We start from the raw sequence: 20731 nt of genomic DNA, 5'->3' as shown, positions 1-20731 counted from the left end.
CCACAATGGTTGAACTAGTTTACAATCCCACCAACAGTGTAAAAGTGTTCCTATTTCTCCACATCCTCTCCAGCACCTGTTGTTTCCTGATTTTTTAATGATCGCCATTCTACCTGGTGTGAGATGGTATCTCATTGTGGTTTTGATTTGCATTTCTCTGATGGCGAGTGATGATGAGCATTTTTTCTTTTTTCTTTTCTTTTTTTTTTTTTTGAGGCAGAGTCTCGCTCTGTCGCCCGGACTGGAGTGCAGTGGCCGGATCTCAGCTCACTGCAAGCTTCACCTCCCGGGTTTACGCCATTCTCCTGCCTCAGCCTCCCGAGTAGCTGGGACTACAGGCGCCCGCCACCTCGCCCAGCTAGTTTTTGTATTTTTAGTAGAGAGGGGGTTTCACCGTGTTAGCCAGGATGGTCTCCATCTCCTGACCTCATGATCCGCCCGTCACGGCCTCCCAAAGTGCTGGGATTACAGGCTTGAGCCACCGCGCCCGGCTGATGAGCATTTTTTCATGTGTCTGTTGGCTGTATGAATGTCTTCTTCTGAGAAATGTCTGTTCCTATCCTTTGCCCACTTTTTGATGGGGTTGTTTTTTTCTTGTATATTTATTTGAGTTCTTTGTAGATTCTGGATATTAGCCCATTGTCAGATGAGTAGATTGCAAAAATTTTCTCCCATTCTGTAGGTTGCCTGTTCACTCTGATGGTAGTTTCTTTTGCTGTGCAGAAGCTCCTTAGTTTAATTAGATCCCATTTATCAATTTTTGCTTTTGCTGCTGTTGCTTTTGGTGTTTTAGACATGAAGTCCTTGCCCATGCCCATGTCCTGAATGTTATTACCTAGGTTTTCTTCTAGGGTTTTTATGGTATTAGGTCTAACATTTAAGTCTCTAATCCATCTTGAATTAATCTTTGTATAAGGAGTAAGGAAAGGATCCAGTTTCAGCTTTCTACTTATGGCTAGCCAATTTTCCCAGCACCATTTATTAAATAGGGAATCCTTTCCCCCTTTCTTGTTTCTCTCAGGTTTGTCAAAGATCTGATGGCTGTAGATGTGTGGTATTATTTCTGAGGACTCTGTTCTGTTCCATTGGTCTATATCTCTGTTTTGGTACCAGTACCATGCTGTTTTGGTTACTGTAGCCTTGTAGTATAGTTTGAAGTCAGGTAGCGTGACGCCTCCAGCTTTGTCCTTTTGACTTAGGATTGTCTTGGCAATGCGGGCTCTTTTTTGGTTCCATATGAACTTTAAAGCAGTTTTTTCCAATTCTGTGAAGAAACTCATTGGTAGCTTGATGGGGGTGGCATTGAATCTATAAATAACCTCGGGCAGTATGGCCATTTTCACAATATTGATTCTTCCTATCCATGAGCATGGTATGTTCTTCCATTTGTTTGTGTCTTCTTTTATTTCACTGAGCAGTGGTTTGTAGTTCTCCTTGAAGAGGTCCTTTACATCCCTTGTAAGTTGGATTCCTAGGTATTTTATTCTCTTTGAAGCAATTGTGAATGGAAGTTCATTCATGATTTGGCTCTCTGTTTGTCTGTTACTGGTGTATAAGAATGCTTGTGATTTTTGCACATTAATTTTGTATCCTGAGACTTTGCTGAAGTTGCTTATCAGCTTAAGGAGATTTTGGGCTGAGACAATGGGGTTTTCTAAATATACAATCATGTCATCTGCAAACAGGGACAATTTGACTTCTTCTTTTCCTAACTGAATACCCTTTATTTCTTTCTCTTGCCTGATTGCCCTAGCCAGAACTTCCAACATTATGTTGAATAGGAGTGGTGAGAGAGGGCATTCCTGTCTTGTGCCAGTTTTCAAAGGGAATTTTTTCCAGTTTTTGCCCATTCAGTATGATATTAGCTGTGGGTTTGTCATAAATAGCTCTTATTATTTTGAGGTACGTTCCATCAATACCGAATTTATTGAGCGTTTTTAGCATGAAGGGCTGTTGAATTTTATCAAAAGCCTTTTCTGCATCTATTGAGATAATCATGTGGTTCCTGTCTTTGGTTCTGTTTATGTGCTGGATTACGTTTATTGATTTGCGAATGTTGAACCAGCCTTGCATCCCAGGGATGAAGCCCACTTGATCATGGTGGATAAGCTTTTTGATGTGCTGCTGAATCCGATTTGCCAGTATTTTATTGAGGATTTTTGCATCGATGTTCATCAGGGATATTGGTCTAAAATTCTCTTTTTTTGTTGTGTCTCTGCCAGGCTTTGGTATCAGGATGATGTTGGCCTCATAAAATGAGTTAGGGAAGATTCCCTCTTTTTCTGTTGATTGGAATAGTTTCAGAAGGAATGGTACCAGCTCCTCCTTGTACCTCTGATAGAATTCGGCTGTGAATCCGTGTGGTCCTGGACTTTTTTTGGTTGGTAGGCTATTAATTATTGCCTCAATTTCAGAGCCTGCTATTGGTCTATTCAGGGATTCAACTTCTTCCTGGTTTAGTCTTGGGAGAGTGTAAGTGTCCAGGAAATTATCCATTTCTTCTAGATTTTCTAGTTGATTTGCGTAGAGGTGTTTATAGTATTCTCTGATGGTAGTTTGTATTTCTGTGGGGTCCGTGGTGATATCCCCTTTATCATTTTTTATTGCGTCTATTTGATTCCTCTCTCTTTTCTTCTTTATTAGTCTTGCTAGCGGTCTGTCAATTTTGTTGATCTTTTCAAAAAACCAACTCCTGGATTCATTGATTTTTTGGAGGGTTTTTTGTGTCTCTATCTCCTTCAGTTCTGCTCTGATCTTAGTTATTTCTTGCCTTCTGCTAGCTTTTGAATGTGTTTGCTCTTGCTTCTCCAGTTCTTTTAATTGTGATTATAGAGTGTCAATTTTAGATCTTTCCAGCTTTCTCTTGTGAGCATTTAGTGCTATAAATTTCCCTCTACACACTGCTTTAAATGTGTCCCAGAGATTCTGGTATGTTGTATCTTTGTTCTCAGTGGTTTCAAAGAACATCTTTATTTCTGCCTTCATTTCGTTATGTACCCAGTAGTCATTCAGGAGCAGGTTGTTCAGTTTCCATGTAGTTGAGTGGTTTTGATTGAGTTTCTTAGTCCTGAGTTCTCGTTTGATTGCACTGTGGTCGAGAGACAGTTTGTTATAATTTCTGTTCTTTTACATTTGCTGAGGAGTGCTTTACTTCCAATTATGTGGTCAATTTTGGAATAAGTGCGATGTGGTACTGAGAAGAATGTATATTCTGTTGATTTGGGGTGGAGAGTTCTATAGATGTCTATTAGGTCTGCTTGGTGCAGAGATGAGTTCAATTCCTGGATATCCTTGTTAACTTTCTGTCTTGTTGGTCTGTCTAATGTTGACAGTGGAGTGTTGAAGTCTCCCATTATTATTGTATGGGAGTCTAAGTCTCTTTGTAAGTCTCTAAGGACTTGCTTTATTTGTTTGTTTTTTTAAGTAGATTTATTAAAAAACAATTGAAGGCCTGAGTGTTGAGAAGCAAATGGGGCCTCTGGGGGTCCTGTCCTGCAGCAGGCCTGACTTTCAGATGATGGTGCTTATAAGGTAGATCAGGGCCTTCCTGGGCTATGCTAGTTCTTTCCGTTTCAGACGCTAGGTTTGGATCCTGGGGCAGCTGCTCAACTCTACCCAACTCTACCATGGCTACCTGGGCTTGGAGAATATGTGAATATTAGCTACTTTTACAGTCAAATAGGGATCTTGTAGAAGAAACAGGTAGACAGACCTATCAAAGTCTCTCATTCTGACCCAGCAAGCAGGTGAAGTGACTGTTGGTCCTAGTTCCATTGTATGTTGGGCTGCAGGCCAATTCCAAATAGCCCAGCTCCTTTTTTTTTTGAGATGGGGCCTCACCGTGTCGCTTAGGCTGGTCTCAAACTCCTAGGCTCAAAGATCCTCTAGCCTCAGCCTCCTGAGTAGCTGGGACTACAGTGCATGCCACATGCCTTTTTTCTCTCTCTTTTTTTTTGAGATGGAGCCTGGCTCTGCCGCCCAGGCTGGAGTGCAGTGGCGCGATCTCGGCTCACTGCAAGCTCCGCCTCCCGGGTTTACGCCATTCTCCTGCCTCAGCCTCCCGAGTAGCTGGGACTACAGGCACCCGCCACCTCACCCGGCTAGTTTTTTGTATTTTTTAGTAGAGACGGGGTTTCACCGTGTTAGCCAGGATGGTTTTTCTTTTTTTTTCATGAGACAGGCTCTCACTATGTTACCTAGGCTGGTCTCAAGCAACCGTCCTGCCTCAGCCTCCCAAGTAGCTGGGACTACAGGCACAAGCCACTGCACCCAGCTCCAACTCTTTTCTTTATGCAGATACAAAAGGCAGACCTTGGTGCCACACTTAGTTCTTCATAGCAGTCCTGGCTCATCCTCCTAGCCTTTCCCTAGTATTTGCATCAATGGCTAACTAAGCCGATGGCAGACCTCATCCTGGGGTAATACTCATTCAGGGAAGTAGCAGCAAAGGCGGGTGGGGAAAGAGCTCAGGTCAGATTTACATAACATGATGTGTAGCATAACAGGTGCCCATTACATCTCAGCTACTTCTAAAGTTGATCAGAAAAAGGTATGGAGGCATTAAGACCTGAAGCACTGAGTTAGTCCATAACCCTGGGCTTCAGAACAAGGTTTAGTTTTATTTTCTGGCAGAATCTTTTTAAATATAAAATAGATAAAACACATCTCAAACCTGCAATCTGTCAGCATGCCTTGTTTCTGTAAGAGGCATGCTAGACCATGAAACTACGTAGCAAAAGGTCTTTAAGAGGATTTGGTTGGTAGAAATAGAACAAGCAGATCTCAGGGAAGCCTAGGCTAGTCCTAAAGCCGAGCTACATCCCTGAACGCTAGAGGAGTCCTTGTCTTTTCAGGTCCTCATATGTCTTTTTATTCCCAACATTCCCACTTGAGTCTTCATATTCTTCCTCAGTGTCAGGCTGCCATCGTTCTGACGCCATCTGCAGTTTCAGTTTGGCCCACAGGGAGGCAGCCTCTTCAATCTGTGTCACCTTAGCAAAGTGAGCAGTGTTCGGGATGCCCAAACACCTTCATGTCATGAGCCTGATGCCATTCAGCAAAGGGCTGCTGGAAGGCTTTGGGTCCTCGGCAGGTGTCGTTTCCACAGTTCTCACAGTTGTAGTTGATACTTAGGCCATGAAGCTTATACGGCCAGTAGGGAATGGGTTTGCCATCCCAGCCAAGTGGCTGGATTTTGGGTTTGTAAACGATCTCGTTCTCTTCGTCTTCACTCTCACTCTCGCTGATTTGCTCTTCTTCCTCTTCTTCTCGCTCTTTTCCTGTCCTTTCTTGCTTGCATTGTACATTTTCATGGGTGAGATGTCGCTGTTCCCCGAGAATCTCTACATATTCATAGATCTTCATAGATCTGGGCTTCTAGAAAAGCAATGTCTTTGTTCCTCTCAGTGTCTCACTTGGTGCCCTTTGTCTTGGGATTTTTGGCAAACAAAGAGTTTTCAAGTGACTCCAGGGACTTTCCTTGGGTGCTGAGTAGTCTCTGGGCTCACTCTTCTGGGGTCCTGCCACATTTCAATCCTAAATCTAAGAGAGCAGATTTCAATCTGTCCACACCCAGAGAGGGCAACTCCTCCCAGGAGGAGAGTGCAGAGAGGTCAAGATGGGCTCCAGCGTGCGTCAGGGCACTGCTTGTCTCTTTCGGCCATCCAGGAAAGATCCCATTCTCCCATTTCTTCTAAAATTCAGCCTGAATCTTCCCAGAAAGTTCATTCTGATCTTGGAGAGGCTTCACTCTGTGTGATGGTGAAGGTACTCAAGCAGCATCTCTAGGTATCCCTTATGCTCTGCATTCTTCCTGTCTTTAGGAATGTCAAATGATTGGTCTAAGATGGATAGGTGCGTGATATAATCCAGCTTCTCAGATGCCTTCAGGTTAATGTACTTGAGGTAACAGTCATGGAGATCGAGGTAATGACCATGTCCCTCTTCATCTGTGAACTCCACCCAGTTTTGTGCCTCTTCACTTGGATTCTCTCAAGCCTTCAGGAGCTCCTCAGATTCCACTGACATTGGCACATAGATCTCATTCGGGTGCTTCTGGTGGAATTCCTTTATTTGCTTGAGTCTGTTATAGAAATCAGCAAACTCACGGGGTCCTGAAATGTCATTGAGCTCCTCCTTTCGTAATCCATCCTTATCATACAAATCCCTCAGGTTCCCACTGACCTCCATATACCTATCTTGCATGGCCTGAGTGCAGTGATCAGAATTGGTCTGGTCCCAGAGCACGAACTTCTTAGTGAGCATCTCTTTGGCTATGATGTCCATGAGCCATTGCTTCTTCTCGTGATAGCGCCACTGCTGCTGCAGTATTGTCTCCATCTTCCCTTCACCACGGCCTCTCGTTGTTTTTTGAGGCGCAGTCTCGCTCTGTCACCCAGGCTGGAGTGCAGTAGCGCTATCTTGGCTCACTACAACCTCCGCCTTCTGGGTTCAAGCGATTCTTGTGCCTCCGCCTCCTGAATAGCTGGGATTACAGGCGCCCGCCACCACACCTGATTAATTTTTGTATTTTTAGTAGAGGCCGAATTTCACCATGTTGGCCAGGCTGATCTCGAACTCCTGACCTCAGGTGATCCATCCACCTCAGCCTCCCAAAGTGCTGGGATTACAGGCGTGAGCCACAGTGCCCTGCCCGGTTCAACCTATGTTTTGGACACTAACCAGCTTCTTGATTGTAAAAGTTGCCTAACCTCCACCAGCCTGTTACCCTTTATTAGTTGTTAGCTTTGTTTATTATCTAAGCCTTTTTGTGTGGTTTAAATGAAATAGCTTTTGTGGGCCACCTTGTGGTTGGTCAGTAAAATCTTCATTACTTTCTTTCTGTCTGTTTAATGGGTAAACGCCACAAGAGCAGGATCTTTCTGTGTTGTTTCTTGTCCCTCACACATGTAGATTAGTGCGTAACACATACTAATATTCAAATATTTGTTGAATGAATGAAATAGGTCAGCGGATCAGTAGGTTGTGGGTTTGTCTTGTCCTTCCATTTAGGCTAGTTCATAGCTCACCCCTTACCCGGTTCCAGTAGGTAGGTGAGGGACATTTCTTATGGAGACGAGAATTTCAAAACAGGGAGAAAAGCACTGAGGAAAGTGTGGGTAAGAATGGAAGGACTTTGTCACACTGGGAGCTTAATAGTACCAGGTACCCAGGCCTCTGGTGTGCTGACCCCATCTCTGAAGCGGCTGTGCGTGATCACAGGTAACTGAGAGTCATTCGTGTTTGAGAATGAAGTCAGTATCTTTTCTTAAAGGAAGGAGGACCATGTCTCTCTTAATGACATTGTAATTCAACAGATATTGATTGTTATTTTCTTTTCCAATCTAGCACTTCTTCACTTCGTTTGGGGCCCGGGATAGGACGTATATGATGATGTTCCGGCTCTGGCAAAATGCTCTCCTTGAAAAGGTAAGTACTGCCGAGTTTGCTTTTACTGTGAGACTGGCTATCTCTACAGAAGCCGATGTCTCCTCAGGGTTCTGGGAATCCCCCACTGATAGTGTTCTCCCACTGATAGTATTGACTTGAGTCCTGAAAGTCGCATGTAATCTTCCATGAATGGCCGGCCTCAACACCTCCAGGAAGGCACTTCAGTTCCACTGCTTTGAAATGTCCCAGGATTTTCTCTAATCAGTTATGGTAATGCATGCAGCCATGAAGAAAGAAGTCCTTAAATTCACAGACCCCCAGGAATAGGAGGCACAGCAGGATGAGGGCCACCAAGGAAGCCCCAGGGTCGGTCAGGAGATAGAACGGGAAAGGGGAAGAAGTGGGCAGAGCCTTTAGTGTAGTTTTGCAGGAAGGAGCCGGGGAGGCAGGGCAAGTAGGGCAAGCAGGCCAAGCAGGTCTAGGATTGGCTAGTTTGAATTATTTCAGCAGGCTGCAGGTGCCCCAAGTTGCCTGGAAGCTCGGACGCTATAATAGATAATGGGGAGGGTGGGAATATGAGCCTTGGATGGGCTGGCTGCGTATGAAAGGCCCACTCCTGGATGAGTTATTTCCTCTCTCTAGGAGTTAGCTAACCCTGATGGGTCCCTCCCCAGTCAGCAAAGCCCCAGCTGCCACAACAGAAAGTACAAAAAATGTAGTTAACACAGCCACCACGAATTGACTAGTTGAGTGTTTAAATGAAACTATGAAGAGACACAGTGGAAGGCACCCCTTCATGCAGTGAGCTGTGATTGCGCCACTGCATTCCAGCCTGGATCACAGAGCAAGACCTGTTTCAATTAAAAAAAAAAAAAAAAAGGTCCCACTCAGATGCAGATGCAGTTGGATGTTGAGAAACTGTCTCTAAGCCAGAGAAAGAGATGTAGGAGAAAATGCACACACACACACGCACACATATAATGTTTCCCCCAGGATTAATTTTTATGTGTGTGTATATATATGTGTGTGTGTGTGTGTGTGTGTGTGTGTGTATATATGATTGACGTGTGTATTTAAATATATACATATATTGGCCTTGATTCTGGCCCAAGCAAAAGGCCATGTAAGAAAATTGCGTGGATTTATTATTTAGAGTTTCTTCTATTCTGAGAGTCTGTACCCCTAGTATCACTCCTGATAACTTATTTGAGCTGCAGTCCTCTGCCTTCACTCACCATCAGTACTAGTAAAATGACCATGTGTTTTAGTCTCCACTGGCAGGTTTGAGTTTTCAGCTCACAGCTGCTGTCGTTTTTAAATAAGACACGAGGTCATTCCTATGCTTCGCAAATGCCCTCACAAATAATTGTAGGACTTGGGCCTGCTGAAGAGGGTCTGCTAATTGTCCTGATCGTGGTTGGCCAAGGCAAGCCGGGTGGCATTGGTCAGGGAAGGCTGCAGAGAGCAGGCAAAGAGTGGAGCAGGGCAGGACGTGGTTTGGCAGAGAGGCAGATGTGTCCCAGGCAGGGTGAATGTTGCGCATAAAGGCCAGAGATAGGAGGGGGAGGTCCAGGAGAGAAGGAGGTGATACCTCCCTCAGGCACTATGAGGGCCAGCGTAGAGAGCTGCCACCCCCAACCCCGCCGGCCTAGAGGCAGGGCCCCAATTCTGCCATTCCAAGCACTTCTTAGTCAGAAAGCTGGAATCCTAGCTCAATATACTCTGCCACCTGCCTGCTTCTTAAACCATACCTGAAACCGTGGGCTTGGGAGCTCTCAAATTCTTTAGGAAGTCTATTGGTGCAAACATTTTTGAAATGGGATTTTTTTTTTTTAAGATAATGATTGCTTCTGTTTTTCTTCCTGCGCTTGCCCTCTCTTCCACACACTTATCCCTGCCACCTTCTCCCCTTCCTCCCAGTCTGAGACTCATTCATGGTCTCTGCCTCTGATCTTAGTTCTTTGACATCCCGTTGCCTCTCTTTGGAGACTCTGAACCCAATGAGAACAAACTTTTCTTAGGGCAGTGTTTTCTGGGAGGACACATAGGCACCCAGTGAAATAAGAAAACACTGGAACTAATGCTTAGAACTGCAGGCAAACAGATTCTACCTCAGGTTGGGTGTCACGAGGTTAGGTGAGATGACCTGTAAGGTTCCTAAAACTGTGGGAACATAAGACTCTACCCAAAGGAACTGTCCAGCTATGGAATGGGCCACCTTTGAGGTTGAACCTCCTTCTTGGAAGTGATCCAGTAGGGTCTGTAAGGCCACAGTTAATATAAGAGGAGATGTCTGTGCAGTGTGGTGGGACACTGGGTCAGTGGACCTCTGAGCATTCATTCAGAGTGCTAATCAGAAGCTCTGGGATGGCCTTGGCCCCAGAGTCACATGGGTTTATGCCACTCAGTGCTGGACCTTTTCCATAAGAGCAAAAGGTGAGACAGTTACCATCCTCTGGGAGCCAGTTGGTCACGTTCTACAAAGCTCTGTTGAGGGATAGGGCACCGAAAGGCCGGTTCCTGGTTTTGTTGAAGTCCGCCTTCCTAGGCAGCAGACTGGTGTCCTGCTGAGACCCCCAAGGCGGACGGGGGTGTTTGCTGGCCTCTCATTCAGCTAAGGAGAGAGGAGTTTCTCCTCCTCTCCAGGGGAACCAGCCAGGCTCAGTGCCTCTGTGCACAGTGGGGGACCTGAGGAGGAAGGCTCAGTCGCTCCTTTTCTCCCCTGAAGCCTCTGTGTCCCAAGGAGCTGTGGCACTTTGTTCACCAGTGCTATGGGAACGAGCTGGGCCTGACCAGCGATGACGAGGACTATGTGCCCCCTGATGACGACTTCAACACAATGGGGTGAGTGAGGCCGAGGGCGGCTGCCCAGAGCAGCCATGCAAATGCCTGCGGGAAGAACCTGCCAGGCAGAGGGAACGGCACGCATGCCCGTGCAGCCGTGGAATGAACGAGGGAAAGTGGTCACAGGTCAGGGAGCTTGAGGGGGCAGAGCCCAAGGGCCTGGCCAACTTTATGGTTGGCTTTTACTAAAAGTGGGATGGGAAAGTTTGGCTTAGGTAAATGCTAAGGTCTGATTTAACATTTCAGCAGGATCACTCTGGCCTCTGCACTGAGAATACATTGAAGGGGAACCAGGGCAGAGGCAGGGAAAACCATTAAGAGGCCGTTGAGTAATTTAGGTAGTTAGATGAGGGATGGTGGTGGTTTGGAGGAGAAATGGCAATAAGTGTTTAGTTCCTGAATAGATTTTGAAGGATATGTTGATGGAACAGAAAAGAACCAAAGGTGGCTTTTAGACTTTTTTGGTTTTACTGCCTAGAAGGATGGCATTGTTGCAGACAGAGATGGACAGTACCTTAGGCAGAGCAGGTTTCAAGGGGAAGATCAGGAGGGCAGTTTCAGGCAAGTTGAGACTGAGATGCCTGTTAGCCAAATGGAGATGTCAAGTGGGCATTTAGGTATGGAGTGTGAAGGTCACGGGGAAGCCTGGACTGAGGCCATAAATGCAGCAATTATTGGTGGATAGTCATGAGATTAGCTGAAATTTCAAGTGACTCGGTGAACATAAAAAGAAGTTCAAGGACTGCCTGGGAGCACTCAACGAGGGGAAGAAGCAGCTGAAGAGAGCTTGAAAGCACATGTGGGCCCTAGGAAGGTTTCCTATCCTGGGAGCCAAGGGAAGGAAGTGAAGCAGAAGGTATTGTCACTGTGTCACATGCTGTCGATAGGTTAAGGAAGATGGGAAGATGTGCCCGTAGACTGGCACAAAGCATGCTCGAGAGTGGAAGGGTAGCTAGCTGCAGGCTTGGTGGTGGTGCCAGAGGCATACACAGGGAAAAAGCAAGAAAAGAGCATTGAATGTCTGTTGTGTTTAGGTCTGGGCTCAGTCGAAATAATAGTCTTGTCGCTTAACCTCTACGAATACCTATCTGGTTATCTCTGAAATGCACATAATGATTTCCAGAGAGTTGCCAAGCATCTGGATTTGATAAGTACAGGTCAGATGAGGATGATGATGATAGGGTGATGATTGCTCTCTTGGAGGAGGCAAAGGCAGCATCCCTGAAGTGTCCCTAGACGGGCACCTACCTTCATCTCAAGGAGGTTTTCTTTCTAGGTGTGTAATGCAGGGAAGTTTTCTAGTTGTCATCCAGAATTTGGGCAGTGCCACTGAAGGAGCGCTCATGTCCAGAGTCCTGTCTTAGTCACTGTTTGGGAAATGAAATGCATGCTCAGAACCCAGAGATTTGATTCAGAGGCTTAAAATGGAATGGGCACCCACGGGAAAAAATAGCTTAAGACAAATAATCCTTTCATTGAGGTAGGGATAACTCTAAGGAGGCTGCCTAGAAAAGGTGAGTTCGCAGCCAGAAATTTTACATGGGGGGCAGGGAGGGGTGGGGTGGGATGTGAAGGAGATTTCAGGAGAGTAATGGGGTAAGCGGGGGAGTTTTGGTTAGAGGAAGAACATATACAAAGTGAAGAAGCAGGAAATCTCATAGATTTGGATGAATTGAAAGGTCTGAGATTCTTAGAATAGTTGGCCGTCTTGAACCACTGAGGTTAACGTGGACTCACTGGTGTCTTCTCTCAGATACTGTGAAGAGATCCCTGTGGAAGAGAATGAAGTGAATGACAGCTCATCCAAGAGCAGCATAGAGACCAAGCCAGACGCCAGTCCACAGCTGCCCAAGAAATCCATCACCAACAGCACACTGACATCCACAGGGAGCAGTGAGGCCCCCGTCTCGGTATGGGCAGTCAGCCTTTGGCTTCTACCCCCAGTCCTGTGGCCAGCATTTCCTAGCATAGTTCACTGGGAACCCAATCTGGGAAGCAGGTAGAGAGGAGATTGGTTACATTGTGTTCAGTGTCTTCAAGGAGGCATTCTGGAGCAGATAGGCTCTCTGCATTCTAGTAGCGTAGCCCGGGGTCCAGAGCTGGGGCTAGGTGCCTGGGGTACAAGATTGGGTCTGACTTCTGAGCAGATGAAAACCATTTCAAGTCGGCTGTGTGGGCTTTGCTTTTGCTGGACTGCTGCTGATCAGCCCTTCTGGTAGAGAACAATCCCGGGTGTTTTTTCACTGCCTTGATCTGACGTCAAAGTCATGCATGAATATAGAACTGTAGAACAATTCATTGTTTATCCACTCATTTGGTTGATATTTATTGAGTATACGTATTGTGGCTTGTTTCTCCACTGTGGTAGACTTTGTGGAAGCCATAACAATGTGTAAGAGGACCTCTGTCCTCTGGGACTCTGTTATAGAGGAGGTAGAACCTTGTTGAGGAAAGAGGGTCAGGGCGTGTGCTGGCAGGCAGGAGAACAGGTAGGATTCTTCAGGAAAGGACTCCCTCCAAAGGGAACCTTGTGTTTCAGTAGGCTGTGAGTCAGACCACCTGCCCTTAGAATGAAAACATTATTCATTGGATGCCTGGTCTTTATTTTCCATCTCTGAGGTTATCTTGAAAACGTAAAGTGTTGTATTGATTCCCTTCCAGGGCTAAGGAGAGAATGAGTTTTAAAAAATGCTTATGAAGCCTTTCGAGCTTCTTAGGATAAACAGGTACTACCTGGAGGCAGGCTGACCCTGTTGCAGGATGGTGCAGGTGCAGCTCCAGGAAAGGGCCTGGCCCTGTAGGGACCAGCTTGTTGTGCTGTTGGAATGGCGAGCGTGAGAAGTGCAGTCAGTAGTCCTTGTACGGTGTTTGCCCATCCTCTGTGGCAGCTCTGGGGAAGGGCTTTGGAGCCTGATTCTGACTTCGCTCCTGAGCAGCTGAGCTGGGAGTGTGAGAGCTGCCAAGGCTGGATCCCTAATCTCCTTTCGGAGAGTAGATCCAGACCAGGTTTCCCTGGTGGGTGACTCCTCTGTCGTGGCTGCAGTTTGATGGGCTGCCCCTGGAGGAGGAGGCGCTGGAGGGAGACGGGTCCCTGGAGAAGGAGCTCGCCATTGACAACATCATGGGGGAGAAGATTGAGATGATCGCTCCTGTGAACTCCCCTTCACTGGACTTCAATGACAATGAGGACATCCCCACTGAGCTCAGTGACTCTTCCGACACACACGATGAAGGTGGGCGTTTGAAAACGGGTCTGGAGTGGCCCTTTCTCTATTTTGAAGGCTGAAAGGAGATCTCTATGTGGGGACTGGAGTTACTCTCTAGGCTCCTGGTGAAAAGATGGGAGCAGGGCTTCTTTAACAAAAGGCACCTGTGTTATTAGTCTACATCCCTGTTTTCAGTTATTTGCTGTAGGAGCCTCTCATAGATAATGCTTTGTTCTGTCATTTAGTCTTGTCACTAAATTTACCCCCTGTTGACATTGGCTTGCCTTGTGGCCCCTACCCTCAAAGACATGCAAGGCTAGGCAATGTGTATAAGCCACAAGGAAGGCGCCAGTCAGCTGCTCCCTGGAAATAATTAGATTTTAACAGAAATGGCCTGAAGGTAGTTGCAAAACTTGTTAATGCAAGTTTTGCAGCATGGGGTGTTTAGGCCCAGCTAGAAGAAAAGGTGTTGCTGAGTCAAACAGGGTTTGGAGACTCCCTTGTTTCTCTAATTTTTGTAAGCAGGTAGCTTCTAACTTCATGCCTGCGTAGGATTAACTTCTAGGACCTCCCTTGGGCACATGCTGCTTCTTACCTTCCGTGGAGAGAAGCCAAATTCTCAGCATTCAAGAAATCAATGGATGGATTTCCTCCACTGAATGAGTGGTCTGTTATGACTAGTGAGCGTATGAACACAGTGCTCCCTTGTGAATCTGTGGACACCTCTCCTAGGGGCCATCTGCAGTGGTTTTCTAACCTTTGGTTGATGTACCCACCCCCATGTAGAGTCCAGGGTCAGCACAAATGACTGCATGGGTTGGGTACTGCCTAGTTCCGGGGTGCCATTCACATAAACGAAGGTGTGAATACCCCCTGTGCTGCGCTTGTGCGGTACCCATCTGTGCAGTCATAGGACTTGACCCTACAGGGCACTTCAGAGTTCTTTTGTTTCCTCAGGGTCGTAGGGGTGCCAGAAAGGTCAGCCTCCTCCTGAGATCACATACCCACCCACGCAGGTGCAGTAATTAGGGACTGAGGGGTGCCAAGGGCTCGGGTGGAGCACTGAGGCTTTAGCAGCTCACCTGTATCCTCAGATGCATTCTCCTGTAGCAGCTGGAAAATTCAGATTACAGGTGAAATTCCCTGGCTGGTGATCTTCTGTATATGGACCACTGATGTGCCGGGAGGGCTCTGCATCCCTGAGACTGAAGGCAGCTCCACTTTTGGAGCCCTCCCGCACCTTGCTCTGTGCGCCTCTCATTCTGGTTTGAATTCTTATTTTGCTGTATGATGAAGCTGTAATCCTAAGTTTAAAAGGGGGAGTAGGTATTGACTTCATGGTAGAAATAGGCTGCCTTACAGAAGTGTAGTTAGGAATCGTAGCCTATTGGGCCAGCCCCAGCCTTAGCAGCAGTTCTGTACACTGATACTTCCAGATTAGTCTACGTTCCCTCAAACACACCTATGCCATGGGTTACAACTACAATTTGTTGTTGATTGGAGTTGACTTACAGACTCTCAAAACCCCATTCTCTGGGTTTAGGCAACTTCGAGAAGTAGTCACTTATTTGAATTTTAGTCTAAGATCAACTGAATTAGGGAGGTTTGAAAGTGTAAAAGCAAATCGTACATTCCCAAACACTTTGTAGAGAAGGAATGGGCAGAGTGTCAACTAAAGGAAATGGTGTGCATCCCAGCAAAGGAAAAGAGACTGAAAGCAAAGTCATAAACCGTGCCCATAAGCTCAGCTATCCTACTCCGTGGTCTCTCCATACCCTTGGTGGCTGTGCCCATGTTAGCCAGAGACATAAGTTGGAGGATGTCCCCGGGGCCCCCTGCCCCTCCGCTGTCACTGTCTACTTTCTGATCCTCTCTTCTGTGCAGGGGAGGTCCAGGCCTTCTATGAGGACCTGAGTGGCCGGCAGTACGTGAATGAAGTATTCAACTTCAGCGTGGACAAGCTCTATGACCTTCTCTTCACCAACTCACCCTTTCAGCGGGACTTCATGGAGCAGCGACGCTTCTCTGGTCCGTTCTGCTGGGACTGTACCCCCCATTCCTCCCTCTTCGTCCTCGCTTCTTCCTTCTCTACGTTTGCTACCTTCCCTTCCTTGTTCCTCTTCCCACACACCCTCCTTCCCTCGGCCACCTGAGGGCCCAGACACCCTCTCTCCAGCCTTCTGTGGTGTGGGAGCTCCCTCAGACCCTGTTGCCCTCCCTTTTCACCAGCACTGCAGCTTCACCCTTGCCCACTGCACACCAGGCCCTCGATGCCAGCCCCTAAGACCTGCCCTGTCCCTGCCCTCACAGGGCTCACCATCTAGCAAAGCACAGCGGCTCTCCCTCGCTGGCAGCACCCACTCCATGCCATGCTTGTGACCTTATCTCATTCAGACCTCATAGCTACCCTGTGTGTGGACACCAATGAGGCTGCTGGAACTCAAACTGTTAGTGCTTGCCTGACCTCATGCAGCTAAGAAGGAGCTAGGCCGGGCCTCACATCTGGGATCTAGAGGTTCATGCTTTGACCCTCTGTGCTTCTGCCTCCTCCCCTTCCCCCAAACTCTTCCTACAGCAGGGACCTGTAAGCATCCAGCTGTTACAAAGCATTTGGCCTCAGCGATCCTGTGTGCCAAGAGGAGAGGGCATGCTGAGGGCATGGGGACGTTATGGCTTAGAGGAGAGGACTTGTTCCCAAGGGACCCTAGGCCTTCGCCACAGTAACACCAGTGTTGCCAGCACCCCCGTAGGTGGCCTCAAGACCTCCTGTCCCAGCCCCAGGAACAATCAGCATTCTGGAGCTTTGTGTAGAATTTTGACAATGCTACAATGAGCCTCTTTCTGCTTCGACTACTCCTCCTCTTCCCACCCTCCGCCTGGCCCTCGGGCTCCCATTGGCTTCCTTTTGGGGGCCAGGCAGTAGTGAGCACAGTCCAGAAGGTCACTTGGAGGGGAAACTCGGATTGGGGAGGGGGGTTCTGCCCTCCCTTCCTCATTCCAGGGCTCTCCTCTACCCTTAGATATCATCTTCCATCCATGGAAAAAGGAGGAGAACGGAAACCAGAGCCGAGTGATTCTTTACACCATCACCCTTACCAACCCTCTGGCTCCCAAAACTGCCACTGTCAGGGAGACACAGGTGAGCAGAGCCGGCAGATGCACAGAAGAGCGGGCTGGAAATTCCTGTGTTCTGTCTTGAAGGATTCAGGGCAGATGTCAGGAAGGAGTTTCAGGGTGCAAGTGTCATTTTTCCCCAAAGCAGTGGTGGCATCTTTCTTGTTTAGATGCTGCTGATTCCAGTGATTCCGGTTCTCCTGTTCAGAAGTCGTGGGGTGGGATGGGGTGGGCTGGGGGAGGCGGGAGAAAGTGCTTTTCCAAGCTTCTTGCTCCTCTTCAGTCTTGTCCAATGGACCTTTTCTGCCCATAGACCATGTACAAGGCGAGCCAGGAGAGTGAATGTTACGTGATAGATGCCGAAGTCCTCACCCACGACGTGCCCTACCATGACTACTTCTACACAATCAACCGCTACACGCTCACCCGCGTGGCTCGCAACAAGAGCCGACTCAGGTGCGCTGTGTGCAGGGCGCCGGGCAGTCAGATGGGGGTCCTTACCTTAGAGAACGTTCATTTGCTCCTGACGGGGAAGGCGGAGGTGGGTGTGCTTGGCTGCTCACTCTCTTTATTCTGCTTTCTCTCCGAAGCCTTCAGAGGCTCACCCACCACCCTATTTTGAAAGAGTTAATTATTCTCTCCACTCTGTACATCTTGTTAGTAAAGCTTGTATAGCTACTGCTATTTATTGGTTGTGTATGGCTCATACAGTATAGTGTAGGCGCTTTACCTACCTTCGCCGGAGTCTTTAGGACGACTCGAAGAGGTGGATTTATCTTCATTTTTCAGATAAAACTGAGTTTCATATAAGTTAAGGAACTTTGCCAAGAGTCATGTCTTTAGTAAGCACTGAAACCCGGATCTTAGAGTTGTAAACCTGTGCTCTGTCCACCATGCTGCGTGGATTGCCATTAGTGTTAGACAGTGAGCTCCACGAGGACAAGGATTCCATTTCACTCACACTTCATTCCCAGCACCCAGCTGGGCCTGCACATATCAGAGTCCAGAGAACACTGATTGAGTGAATAATTAGTTCTGGGCACTGTGATGTGCCTCCAAAGGAAGGAAGAAATTTCGACCCTGACATTTTAAGAAACTTGTGGTGTAATTGAAAAGGCAAGACACACACCCATTTGAAAATCATCAGACCGTTTACCTGTACCTTAGACCGAGTTTTTTTGGTTGTAAGGAGCCAAAAATTCACTGATGTAGTTCAAATAAAAGTTTAGTAAAAGGTTGCACGGGGATCTCTTGGGCTTCAACAAGTGCGCCTCAAGAAGGACTTTTGTGCTTCATGCCTATATTCTCACGCTTTGGGAGGCTTAGGCAGGAGGGTTGTTTGAGCCCAGGAGTTCAAGACCAGCCTGGGCAATGTAGTGAGACCCTGTGTCTGCAAAAAATTGCAAGTTTTCCAGGAGTGGTGGCATGTACTGTAGTCCCAGCTACTCGGGAGGCTGAGGTAGGAGGATCGTCTAAGTCCAGGAGTTTGAGGCTGCAATGAGCTATGATTGCACAGCTGCACTCCAGCCTGGGAGACAGAGTAAGACCCTATCTCTTAAAAAAGAGGGCCTGCATCTTTTTCATTCTCTCGGTTACTTTTTGGGGATTGGGTGTTCTGTGCTTCCTCCTGAACATGTACTCCTCCTTCAGCCTTCCTTCTCTTCCTCCTTCCTTCTTTTATTTTCTTGCCTTCTCTCTCCCTCCTATTCTTATCCTTTCCTCCACAGTGCCTAGGTTTCTTAATTCCGGGTTCCTCAGAAGATCTTTCAATTGCATCTTTTCTCTGCAGCCTTGCAGAGGTAGCTGGTTGACCTTGAACAGACCATTATAGGAGGGTGCCCATCCACGATGCAGTCAACGGTTGCTGAGTTGGGGAGTGAGGTGTCTCCAAGTACAGGCATTGTCCCATTGGGACATGGGTGGAGGTGGCATCCCTGAGGAGGGGGATGAGGGTGGCCTGGCAGCCTTAGTCACAGGGTGGGATGGGGTGGGATGGATTAGCTGGGAGAATCTATTGACAGATACAGATGAACCTAAGGGGGAGTCAAAGAGCAGGGCTGCTGCATAGGAGAGAAAAGAGCTGATACTGCAGGGGGTATGGGCAGAAGTGCGACCAGCGACTGGGAGCGAGAATGCTTGGAAAAGAGCAAGAGCTGGCGAAGTCTGGGGTGCAGTGGAGAGGCAGGAGCCAGGGCCAGCAGTAGGTGATACTCTTTTTTTCTTTTTTCTTTTTTCGGAGACAGGATCTCACTCTCCTCCCCAGGTTGGAGTGCAATGGTGTGATCATGGCTCACTGCAGCCTCAGCCTCAACTTCCCATTGGCTGGGACTACAGACATGCCCCTGGCTAATTATTTTTATTTTTATTTTTGTAGAGATGGGGTCTCACTATATTGCCCAGGATGACTGATGCTTTTAAAGGTTAAAGTCATAAAACCCCAGAACTTGACTTAGACTTAAAAGTCTCTAGAGAAGGAGAGAAGGACCCTGATGAAAGGATGGGCCATCTTACTTTCTTTCAGTGTCAGTTTCTCAAAAGACTTGAACCTCAGGCAGAGCCTCCCCTTGCCTGGCAGGCAGGCTGCTGGGCCCTATGTGAGACCCCTGAGAGGAGGCAGTGTGCCATCATAAGAGAACTCTGGAGTCAGAACCCTAGTTGTTAGCTTGTGCTCTGCTTAAATATCCTATGCCTCAGTTTTCTCATCTATAAAATGGGGATAAATCCACCAGCTCCACTGAGCTCAGAGGGTGGTCCTGGAGATCAGATGATGTGATGGATGTGGAAAGACCTTTTAACTTACAAAGTTTAGTACAACTGTGAAGCGGCTTTGGCCTTAATCCCGAATTTCCCTTTTCCCAGCAGAGGCAAGTCCACCCAGGAAATGACTGATCTTGTCTGGCTTGCTCCTCAGGGTCTCCACAGAGCTGCGCTATCGAAAACAGCCCTGGGGGTTAGTGAAAACCTTTATCGAGAAGAACTTCTGGAGTGGGCTGGAGGACTACTTCCGCCATTTAGGTGAGCACTGCAATCCTTGCTGCTAGCTGGGCTGCAGAGATGATAAACTGCACTCCTGCTGCCCACCATTCAGGGGAATGGTATTGAGAATAGAGGCAGAGACTGAAAGGTGAAGTCGTTTCCTGAGGTACCCGCGCCTGCTCCAGATGTGGACACCAAATTTGGCATGTGTGTGGACACGTGCATTTTTCAAGACTGTCTAGGATGTTTAGGAGATCTTTGAGGGATCTATAACACTCTTCACCCCAAAAGGAACCACAGACCTACCCTTCACCCCAAAAGGAACCACAGACCTAGTGACTCTGTGACAAGGAGTATTTGTAAAATGCCTGTGAATGCATCTATTTAAGAAGTGTATGCCCCAAATTGTATACATGAGGGTGCAGATATTGGGAACATATGGTTCCTTGCAATGCTGAACAACCCCGGAGGAAGGTTTTGACTGGGGTTGGGTCCCAGAAGTACCTCCTGAGGCTCATTGGCATCTCTGAGGGTCATCAACCCACCCACCCAACTTCCCAGAATACAGAATAGGAAAATGGTTCTGCAGAGAGTTGCATCTGGAGGGCTGAATGTAGCCTCTCCTGTGGCCCTTTTTTCTCTGATAGAGAGCGAGCTGGCCAAAACGGAGAGCACTTATTTGGCTGAGATGCACAGACAATCTCCCAAAGAGAAGGCCAGCAAGACTACGACGGTGCGGAGGAGGAAGCGTCCCCATGCCCACCTGCGAGTCCCTCACCTGGAAGAGGTGATGAGCCCGGTCACCACGCCCACAGATGAGGATGTGGGCCACAGGATCAAACATGTGGCAGGTGTGTGCCAGGTGGGGACAGGTGGGGTGAACTGAGCTTTGGGCTGGAGCTGCATGCCCACACCAAGGCACACACATGCACACTCATTTTGCACCTTGGATATAATTTGTATGTAATTTGAACATAAGTCGCTAAATCTGAGGCTCCCAATGCTCTGTTTCTCTTTGCTCTCTAAGTTCCTCAGCCCCAGCTGAACCCATACGTGTGCCCTAATTTACAAAAGCTGTCTTAGTGTTTACTCTTCCGTGTTGCCCTCGTTCCATGGCTACCTGCATAGGCTCAAGTATGAAGCTTCCAAGTTCTTGGGAAATACACTAAGGAGGTCCCACAGCTCAGACCACAGAGATGATC

At 47.6% G+C, this 20731-nt stretch overlaps 1 protein-coding gene and 1 pseudogene across 4 annotated transcripts in view; one reads left to right on the top strand and one right to left on the bottom strand.

Annotated features, from left to right (window-relative positions):
* Positions 1 to 20731, top strand: part of GRAMD1B (GRAM domain containing 1B) — a 277996-nt gene that overhangs the window by 242901 nt on the left and 14364 nt on the right. For 3 of the 4 annotated variants that reach the window (XM_030918395.1, XM_010356453.2, XM_030918394.1), the window contains 9 exons: positions 7348 to 7428; positions 10118 to 10233; positions 11987 to 12143; positions 13277 to 13466; positions 15324 to 15467; positions 16460 to 16578; positions 16867 to 17009; positions 19465 to 19568; positions 20177 to 20380. In XM_030918395.1, coding sequence (XP_030774255.1) covers positions 7348 to 7428; positions 10118 to 10233; positions 11987 to 12143; positions 13277 to 13466; positions 15324 to 15467; positions 16460 to 16578; positions 16867 to 17009; positions 19465 to 19568; positions 20177 to 20380 — 1258 coding nt within the window. Of the gene's footprint in view, positions 1 to 7347; positions 7429 to 10117; positions 10234 to 11986; positions 12144 to 13276; positions 13467 to 15323; positions 15468 to 16459; positions 16579 to 16866; positions 17095 to 19464; positions 19569 to 20176; positions 20381 to 20731 lie in introns of all 4 variants that reach the window. The other variant, XR_004053671.1, reaches the window with a different exon arrangement.
* On the bottom strand, positions 4830 to 6339 carry LOC104656757 (annotated as a pseudogene).

Source organism: Rhinopithecus roxellana, chromosome 15 (genome assembly GCF_007565055.1).
Source record: "Rhinopithecus roxellana isolate Shanxi Qingling chromosome 15, ASM756505v1, whole genome shotgun sequence".
Lineage (NCBI taxonomy): Eukaryota > Metazoa > Chordata > Mammalia > Primates > Cercopithecidae > Rhinopithecus > Rhinopithecus roxellana.
This window is presented reverse-complemented; position numbering and strand designations above follow the sequence as displayed.